At 36.1% G+C, this 10,611-nt stretch overlaps 1 protein-coding gene across 1 annotated transcript; it reads left to right on the top strand.

The window, feature by feature from the left end:
- Positions 1 to 583: 583 nt before the first annotated feature.
- On the top strand, positions 584 to 10,242 carry pgm1 (phosphoglucomutase 1). Its single transcript, XM_084424853.1, has 11 exons — positions 584 to 903; positions 2,254 to 2,416; positions 3,881 to 4,024; positions 4,110 to 4,235; positions 4,847 to 5,037; positions 6,064 to 6,218; positions 6,350 to 6,465; positions 7,012 to 7,147; positions 7,271 to 7,454; positions 9,265 to 9,399; positions 9,933 to 10,242. The coding sequence occupies exons 1-11, from the start codon at positions 658 to 660 to the stop codon at positions 10,020 to 10,022; spliced, it is 1,686 nt and encodes a 561-aa protein (XP_084280979.1). The 5' UTR covers positions 584 to 657; the 3' UTR covers positions 10,023 to 10,242.
- Positions 10,243 to 10,611: the final 369 nt, after the last annotated feature.

Raw genomic sequence — 10,611 nt, 5'->3', positions numbered from 1 at the left:
GGTCACATGGCATGTGAGGAGTATTTAAAATGCATTCCTTTTCTCTCCATCTCTATCACCAATTAAGTACACTTCTATTCTAACTTTGTATTCAGGGTGTATATGTTATCTATTAGAATTGTTAGAGCTCATAGATTTTTGTTGAAAAATATTTTATTCAGAAGGTGACAGCTACATCTGTTTCTGTGCGTCCGAGACACTTTTCCATCTTGGCTTTTAACCGTTTTTTCTTTTCTTTTTTAAGAAACCTGCAATATCATGATAACTTGCAAACCTTGCATAATTGTAAACTTTGTTCTCCTTTGAATGAATTCTGGGTGAAACGTGATGCAATAGACAAACAAAACTCTGACATAGAGGTCCAGCTTTCCCAACATGCTCTTCATAGGGCCCCTACATTTTCTCTCAATATTTAGATCTAATAGACCAGTAGGTGCTCAATTGTACAATTGAAAGCATTTGTACAATTGAGCACCTAATGGTCTATTAGGTCTATATACTGAGAGAAATTTAGAGGCTGAACTGTCTCTTTAAATGTGGGCGTGTCCTTCTAATCGGTGAAAGGCCAATGTGTGTGAGAGAGGCTACGTGGTGAACGCGCATCCCTCTGGGCACCCGGATAGTGAGTGAGTGACAGACTGTGACTGCTGCTGCAACATGGTGAAAATTACTGTTATTAAGACCAAACCATACCCCGATCAAAAACCCGGAACCAGCGGTTTAAGAAAGAGGGTGACTGTATTCCAGCAGAATCAGCATTATGCAGAGAATTTTATCCAGAGTATCATTTCCACCGTTGACCATTCTCAAAGGCAGGAGGGCACCCTGGTAGTGGGAGGAGATGGACGATTCTTCATGAAAGAAGCTATTCAGCTGATCGTCCAGATTGCTGCAGCTAATGGGGTTAGTATTGGCCGAATTTGATTTGCAATTTTAATGCAAAAGAAACGTATAACAAAAGCCATTTCCTTACATAGGAAGACAAAATGACTTTGTCTATGCATGACACAAGTACACTGCAAAAGAGGAAACTTCAGTTGCAATTGTGCTCTGCTACGCATGCCTTAAACTAGTTTACTGCATGGAATAAACGTTGAGGTCAAAATTCTGGATTTTTTTATTCATACTTCATCATAGTGGTTTCAAGTAACATTGCATGCACATTAATAACGGTTACATGCATATTATTTGAGGGAAATAATCTTAATTATCCACCCTGCGACGTTAAATTCATTCAACGACTCGTTCAAATTACTCGGATCTTTTCAATGTATTGGTAGAACCGGTTCACAAAGCCTTTCTGAACCATTCGTTGACAAATCGAACTGAACTGCATTTCTAAAGCATCGTAGAACGTAAAACCATTGGCACCAATGGTCTTGAGCTTTTGAGAAATTCGTACACGAATCGAACTGAATCTCAGGAGTGTTTCTCTAGAAAGCAACCCATTGAACCTTGTCAGTCGTAACGAACCGTTGAGCTTGTTTATCAAATTACAAGTGTCTTTGACCGATTAACACCTGTGTTAATGAAACATTATCAACAAAAACTCAATAATCAGTAATAAAGTGACTTCAGTTGTCTATGCCAGGGTGACTTCTGGAATACGTAAATGCGTCTGACGTAAAGTATGCGCTGAATCTTTTTTCCGTTTCTTTGAAACGAGCTGTTCAAAAGAACCGATTCGGAACTAATACAAACGAACTCGATGCTCTTTGAAGCTGAGGCTGTTTTGGGACACCTTTGACATTTCACGCTCTGCCAAAAGCAGGAGCCGCTGCGTGGTGACTTCAACATATACCCTCTCATCATGTTGCAGAGCGCATTTAATTTAGAAAGTATAAAACGTGAAGAAGTGTTTTGTAAGGGTGTGATTGATTTCTTTAACAGTCTTGCAGCAACAACCATGATGTGGAGGAGGCGTGCCTGCAGTCACGTCCCGAGCAGTAGTAACAGTTACTGTATTAAGTAAAATCTGTGCTGTATTACAGAACACAGTGATTACTTGCATCTCTTTTTTTAAGTAGTAGACAGCACTAAGTAGTAGTAGCACTAGCCACATTCTATTAATTGCTAGTAACGTCCATTCTATAAGTCAAGGACACATTAATAGGATTTATGTAATGTAAACATTGTACTGGATGGCAAAGTCAAAGTGGTCCTCTCTTAGGGTTCAGGGTTCATGAAGTGCATTTCTAAGCATAATCTTGAACAGGAGTTGATTGGTCACTTCTCTCGTCCATGATCCCACAGATTGGCAAACTGGTCATTGGTCAGGATGGGATTATGTCAACACCTGCTGTTTCCTGTGTGATTCGTAAAATCAAAGCCATTGGTGGGATCATCCTGACAGCCAGTCACAACCCAGGCGGCCCCAATGGAGACTTCGGCATCAAGTTCAACATATCTAGCGGAGGTTAAACATATTTTTATGGCCATTGCCGATACCTTAGAGCAGTGGTTCTCAACTCCAGTCCTCGGGACCCACTGCTCTGCACATTTTGTATGTCTCCCTTATTTAACACACCTGAATCAGATCATCAGCTCATTAGGAGAGACTCCATGAACTGAACTGAGTGTGTCAGATAAGAGAGACATACAAAATGTGCAGAGCAGCGGGTCACGAGGACTGGAATTGAGAACCACTGCGATAGAGAACAGGGTGACCGATGGCCTATATACAGTAAAGGCGTATCACAATATGATATCACACTATTTAATTTAAAGATATTAAAACATCCATAACAATTGCTGAAATTAAATTCATATTCATTTTACATAATATTTACTAAATTAGAAATCATTTGAAAATGGAAAAAAAATTATAACTTGATAAAAAAAATAAAAAAATCTGTAAAATGAACAGATTTATACTTAAGATAGCAACTTCCTTCTATCTTGACCTCCAAAACAAATTTAGAAACGTTAAACCTTAAATTCATGAATGTTTTGCCAATCATTATTTCATATTCGGCTCTTTAGCGACCTGAATCTATAACTTACGCAGACGATCTTTACCTGTCGCAAAATATAAAACTCTCTTTATATTAGAGTAACAATTAAAGAAGAATAAAATAAAACATATTTTGTTACTTTTGTTGAGCTTAGAAGTGTTCAGTTTGAGCAGATGTTTTATACAATCATCACTGTCCTCGTCAGTGCTCATTTTCCATTCAGCATCTGCCTCATATTCACGATCTCAAACATATTCTCAAAACTATCATTTTCAACTTCTTCAAAATCAATATTTTGATGGTTGAGAGCTTCTTCACCAAATCCACTATCAGTGACTGACGCTAATATTTGATTGCGTTTAGTACTTGCTCTGCAGTAAATCGCTGAGCCATTTCAAGTTTTGCTGATGATACTTCCTATTCTTTTGTTTTCTGCCTGCGGTAACTATGAGTGAAACGTCACTTCATCATTTTGTATCAGACATTTCTACCTTGTAGAATAAAGTTTAATTGCACTTGTTCAGTCATCAAAGATTCAATTATTGTTGTGCAGAAAAAAAAATACTTACACTATTACACTCCTCGGGTCGTTAGCGACCCTATACAATTATGAATTGGAAAACAGGTCTTCTTTTATAAGAAAAAGTTGTTATATTGTTTATAATGAATTGATTTGAGGAATACTTAGAAGGTTGATGTCTAACTTTAAAAAATGAATGAGGAGGAGGGTAGTGAATGACATCACGCATCACTAAAGACCTGAGGTATGCGTTTAAGGGTTAAAATCGCATAATAGGGGCACTTTAAAAAATGGCAGATTATATACAAATATATATCAGGCTTGGTGACACATCAGTCAACCACAATTAAAGACTGCATTAAATCACTTAAACTTGCATTCAGTTGGTCTTGTTTTTCTTTCCCAGGTCCTGCGCCAGAGGGTGTCACAGACAAAATCTTTCAGATCAGCAAGACCCTCCAGGAATACCACATCTGCCCCGAACTCAAGGTGGACCTCTCCACAATTGGGAAGCAAACCTTCGAGGTTGACACGTTCAAGCCCTTTACTGGTACCATTTTGGAGTCTAACCTTTTGTTAGTTATGTAAAATAAATTTTCAGTTCATATTTGTTAATAATTGTGTATCGTTTGCAGTGGAAATTGTGGACTCAGTGGAATCCTATGCAGAGATGCTGAGAGATATCTTTGATTTTGCTGCTCTGAAGGAATTACTCTCAGGACCCAACCACATCAACGTACGGCTCGATGCAATGCATGGAGGTAAGAATTATATTTCCCAAACAAAAATAAGGTCATTTTGGTGTTGTAGTGAGCCATAAGTCCTTATATATTAGCATTAGTGGTAAACTAGTTTTCATACGAGTATCTGAGACGATGCTTCTTTCGTATCTCGCATATCACGGCGTTGATGCGCTCTCTCATTTCATTTAAACGCAGCTGGTGCCATCTTGCACCTCACTTATTGTTTACGTAATTACGTATTTATAATGAAATGAGAGGACTTTAGTATTAATAGTAGGCCTACGATAATAATACTGTAGTGTTCGTCATTGCCAAAACGATTGTTTGGTTGCTTCAATTAAGTATTAGTTTGGGGGTGTACACACTTATGCAGTTAGTTATTCTGTAACACTTTCTATGAAGACCATGCTTATAATTTAATATAGCTCCTTTTATACTATTTTATGTATTACTATTACATAGCAAAACCCTGCAACAATATTTTTAAGGTATAATTCCAAACTGCTATAAGTAATACCATGCATATGGCTGGGGAGATATTGATTTTAACAAAGCAAAATTACCATTTATGACCTATAATGCCTAATTGATAACTGAAGACTGCCTCTTCATGTATTTTTTTACACTAGTGTTGGGTCCTTATGTAAAGAAGATAGTGTGTGAAGAGCTTGGTTCCCCAGCAAACTCTGCTGTTAACTGTGTCCCCTCTGAGGACTTTGGGGGACACCATCCTGACCCTAATTTAACTTATGCTGCTGAACTGGTCAACACTATGAAGGGAGGTGAATATGACTTCGGAGCAGCGTTTGATGGTGATGGTGTAAGTTTATAACTGACATACCATATACACTACCGTTCAAAAGTTTGGGGTCGGTAAGATTTTAAAAATGTTTTTAAAATTAGTATCTTAAGAAGTTTCGAACCAGCGCCTCCTAGTGGCTAAAAGTTATAAATAAATTTCCAAAAAGGCTAATAACTTTTGAATATATCTGGCTATTGAAATGTCACTGGTCTTAATAGATTCCTTGGGTCAAGCCGAGAACATAGATACCAAGTTTTCCTTATTTGGCCGAACTTCCTGTCCGCCATCTTGATTTTCATTCAAAACCTACTTTTTCAAACTCCTCCTAGACCGTTTGTCCGATTTTCACCAAAATCGAATCGTATCATCTCCAGACTGTGCCGACTAAAAGTTATGGATTTCGTGTCGATAGACAAAACTGTTTTCGTATACCGCAGTAACAAATTTGAGGCATGATGCCAAAAGTACTATTCAAGCTTTATCTCTGCAAAGCCTTGACATATTGACACTAAACTTTGTATGTGTCATTGTCACTTCACTCTGATCACATCACATCAGTTTTGTAACTGCGCCACCTATTGGTCGAAAGTGATAATCCATTAAATCATATTTTTATTTACTGTTTCTATGATTTTTCAGGCATTTTGCCTAAAATCCTCTTTAAATGTCTTTAATTGCTCATTGTTGCAGTTGGTCTGACACTTTCAGACATGTTGGCATGTCTTGTCATCTGATTCTGCTTGGCCCCGATAATTGCCGCTTGCAGCTATATTTATTATTATTATCAATGTTGAAAACGGTTGTGCTGCTTAATATTTTTTTGCAAACAGGGATACTTTTTTTTCAGGATTCTTTGAATAATTAAAAATATATATATATTATAAATGAAACATTTAAAGTGTCTGTCAATTTTGATCAATTAAATGCATCCTTGTTTAAAACATTTGAACAGTGATGTACATTTAGTTACACAATTGAAATCAGCTAGTAACTATTCTCAGGTAAAACCTCGTCATATTTGCCCTCTTGCTGTTCTGTTTGCAGGATCGTAACATGGTTCTGGGTAAGCATGGATTCTTTGTAAACCCCTCAGACTCCGTGGCAGTCATTGGCGCCAACATTACATACATCCCTTATTTCCGGAAGACGGGCGTGAAGGGTCTGGCTCGCAGTATGCCCACCAGTGGGGCTCTGGACAAGTATAATCATCTAAACACATTTATATTTTGGGATCTAGCCCTATATTTCACCGTCTCAGTTGGTGTATAGCTTTTGACCCTTTAATCCTGCACAACACAATTTATAGCATTTCATAAACTTTATCATACAGTGTGGCCAAAGCTTTGAAGATGCCACTTTATGAGGCACCCACAGGCTGGAAATTCTTTGGAAACTTGATGGATGCTGGCAAGTTATCCCTCTGTGGTGAAGAAAGCTTTGGTACTGGTGAGTAGCAATGAAACCATGCTGTTTTCCAGTATAATAGAAGGTTTTAACTAGCTAAGCTGCTTAAAAGGTTTTAGGCTGACAAGCTTTTTTATATAGTGGTTAAATAAGTGAATAAATGTGTATTTCTGTTTAAAATTCATGTGTATAGAAACATTTACTTTTATAAAAAATAAAAGTGTGTTCGCTAGTGTTATAAAATTGTTAAATTATATATATTTTTTATTCATTTTATTTAAAAATGTTCTTAGGCCCACTTATAATGTGTTTATATCATATTATTTTAACTGGTCGTAATCGTAAACACACTAGTTTGTAGCGCAAATAGTTTTTCCATTTACTGCACTTTTTATTCTTCTAGTTTTTAACATATAATGAATCAGATGTTTTGCACATTCACCAAAAATAACTTACTGCCACGTCGTAAAATAAGGTTAAGTCAGAATATGACCACTTGCAGTATGTTTTCGTAGTAAATTGAGATCAAAATATGAAAGAAAGCTTTATTTCTAATTTGACCCCTTTAAAGTCTTGTTTTTGTGGTAGGTTCTGATCACATCCGGGAGAAAGATGGTCTGTGGGCAGTGCTCGCATGGCTCTCAATCCTGGCCACTCGCAAACAGAGTGTGGAGGATATCATGAAAGACCACTGGCAGAGGTTTGGGCGGAACTTCTTCACAAGGTAACTGCGAAAATTATGGTGTGACACTTTGGTGTGGACAATAGTTGAAATATTGATCTCTGTAGCTTGACTGCCCTCTGCTGGTAGATTTGTTGTTTGATTTGTCTCAAATCTCTGTTTCAGGTATGACTATGAAGAGGTGGACTCTGATGCTGCGAATAAGATGATTGATCACTTGCAGACAACAATGTTCGATAAAGCCTTTGTTGGGCAGAATTTCTCCTCTGGGGATAAAACATATCAAGTGGAGAAGGCTGATAACTTTGAGTACACAGACCCTGTTGATGGCAGTGTTTCAAAAGGACAGGTGAGTCCAAAAATAATAATAAGACGCTGAAATGATTCATCTTCTGGGATGTGACTACTGCTACTGAAGACATAAATGATTAAGTGATCACATGGTCAGTCCATTACACAATTAGTTTTCTAGGTCCATTACACAATTAGCTTCAGGTTGGCTTGATGTTCTGATTTCCATTCGGTCCATATTTATAAATAGTACTAGAATTATGTTTTTCAACAGTCAGCCAAAAAGCTCAGTGTGTCAGTATTTAGAAATCACTTGGGTTTGTAATAAAATATTTGTTTGTTATAAATAATAAACAGTAATATTGTGAAATATTATTACAATTTAAAGAACTATTTACTATATTAAAATATTTTACAATGTCATTTATTCCTTTCATGGCAAAGCTGAATTTACCACGGCCATTACTCCAGTCTTCGGTGATCCTTCAGAAATCATTCTAGTATGCAATTCTTATTACGATCAACATTTATTAATAGAGATGCATGCAAGGACTTCTCACAGACCATCTTTCTCCCAGATATGATCAGAACCTAGTACCAAAAAACAAACAAGACTTTAAAGGGCTTATAGAGAAATCAAGCTTTCTTTCAAATTTTGAGATAAAAATGCTTGATTTACTATGAAAACCTAACATTTCTTATTATAATCAAAGTTTTGCTGCTTAATGCTTTTTGTGGGAAGTGATATATGGGTCAATGACGTGACGGGTAATTTTTTTGTCCAAAGGCCTTAATAATAATAATAATAATAAAAAAACAAATATGTAACATCCAAAGTATGTAAGGTAGTACAACTTGATCTCTTTTACTGAATCCAAAAGGTTTTAATTATATTTTACTACATATAAAGGTATTTTAAAGATTTTGAAGTGTCAAAAGGTCATTCGGTAAAACCGATATAGTAAATATTTAAATGGAATAATATTGTTTTTTAATAACTAAAGGAACTACAATAATACAAATATAAAGCAGATAAGGCTCTTTTTTTTTTACATTTAACCTTTTCTCCTTTCCCTGTGCAATGTTTTACTTGAATATGTTGGAGTGTTTAGAGTAGTCCAATAAATGATTACATTTATGAGATCAGTGATAATTTTATTTAATATTTCTTCTGTGGTACACACTATATACTATCTCAACATTAATGTCAAATCAGTTTTTAACTTTCAAATCAGTGGTTAAACCGAATAACTTTTTTGGTGACAAATTTTTTCCATCTTGTAAAAAATGACAAAAAACAGTGTTAATTGATTGTACAAACCACAAAATCTTATTGTTAACACCTAGGTAAACAAAAAAATGGTTTCAAATATAGTTATATCTCCATTCTATTTTATTCGTCAATGACCCATATATATTTTTTAAGGATTCTATGATGAATAGAAACTTCAAAAGAATTTATCTGAAACAGAAAAATCTTCAAGGTTTTTGAATAGCCATGTCATAAATTTCACTACCCTTATTTGGAAAACAGCTGCATTTCTACTTGCATATAAAAATATTTAATATCATATTTATATAATGAAAGTTTATTTACCCATTTTTTTGCAGTTATGACTGCCTTATTGTACATTATAAATGTGAAATGGCATATTGAAATTCGTTGATTTCTCTGATGGAAAGTACTGATGCTGACATAATAGCCTCATCATGACCTTCATTGTGTTTGAACTATCTCATAAATATACGGTCTTGGAAACGTTTCGTCTAAACACCTTTCTCCATTTCATGGAATTTTTACATACTTTCCAAAACACAGTATCGTATGTTGGCCATCATCCCTGTTTTTCTGTCTTCATGCTTTTTAGGGTTTGAGGATCATCTTCACTGATGGTTCGCGTATCATCTTCCGTCTCAGCGGGACAGGCAGTGCCGGGGCAACCATCAGGCTTTACATTGACAGCTATGAGAACGACTCCCAGAAAATCTATGCAGACCCACAGGTAAACTGATTGGTTAAAATCAGTAAAAAAAAAAAAACTTTTCCCCCCCCACAAAATATTTGCTCTCCGATATATTACTTTTACAAAAAAATTTAAAAAAATAATTATACATATAATTATATAATTTATTTTCAGATTATGTATGTATTTTATTTTATTTTTAAGACTTAAATCCATTGTAGCTTTAGCGGTAATCAAGTTTGACATGCTTGTCCCGCCACATATGTTTGAAGATCCGATTCACTCTGATCAAACTGGATCACAGGAGTATCAGTCTGTCTTAAAGTATCAACCTCAGACATGCTCAATTCTGAGATGTGATGACTTTCCAGCAGTCCTTTTCATCTTGAGTTTTGAGGTTTGAGTTACTGTAGAAGAAAAGGACGTTACATTTTAATTCAAACAAGAAAACTCTACATTCGCACCATCCGTTTTCATTTATGGTGAATCCAAGTCCCTATTGTATCTCTCATTTTGTGGGTTCCTAATAGTGCACTTGTAACATTTCCATCCCTCTCGACTGTTGTGAACAGGTCATGCTGGCTCCTCTGGTGGACATTGCCTTGAGGATCTCTCAGCTTCAGGAAAAGACGGGCCGCGCTGCTCCCACTGTGATCACATAATTACTCTAAAGCCCATATTCACCTGATCCAGCCCAAACTAGCCCTCACTGTACTCAGCAATGCCTTACTTTATAATTATTGCCAGCAGTTTCATACCACAGTCACTATGTGCTCGGTGTGTCCCCTAGAAAGTGTCACGTTTTTGCTGTTCCACATGTACAATCGAAGATCTATATCCACTATAAATAGAGAAAGTATAAAACACAGTCTATGAAATGAATGGCTTGTTGTGATTTTGTTCTTAAGGAAGTCATGCTTCTTTATACACTTTGATTTGTCTTAGGGAGCAAAGCGCTTAACTTTGTTCTGTGTCTGCTAGGTCGATTATATTTAAATTCTAAAAACATCAGCTACATTTTATTCATATACACAGTTTGTCTTTCATTTGAGGCTGAAAGTAGAAACTGTTACACCCCAGTGTGTTATTAGTGGATAAAGACAGGAAGGCAGGGAAACCTTGGCTGCATCAAATATATTCCATCTCCCTTTAAGTTAGCACCAGAAATAACACAAGTATCTTTCACAAGGGTTTGACAATTAATATCTCAGATTAGTACCATAATTATCTTTGTAAAACAATGTTTGAAGA

The sequence above is a fragment of the Rutilus rutilus genome (assembly GCF_951802725.1).
Source record: "Rutilus rutilus genome assembly, chromosome: 12".
Classification (NCBI taxonomy): domain Eukaryota; kingdom Metazoa; phylum Chordata; class Actinopteri; order Cypriniformes; family Leuciscidae; genus Rutilus; species Rutilus rutilus.
This window is presented reverse-complemented; position numbering and strand designations above follow the sequence as displayed.

Excerpts from the sequence above, each read along its gene's own strand:
- pgm1 (XM_084424853.1), top strand. The coding sequence starts at position 658 with ATGGTGAAAATTACTGTTATTAAGACCAAACCATACCCCGATCAAAAA. Across the intron at positions 4,025-4,109 it reads CACGTTCAAGCCCTTTACTG|TGGAAATTGTGGACTCAGTG; the intron begins GTACCATTTTGG and ends TATCGTTTGCAG. Across the intron at positions 7,148-7,270 it reads GGGCGGAACTTCTTCACAAG|GTATGACTATGAAGAGGTGG; the intron begins GTAACTGCGAAA and ends TCTCTGTTTCAG.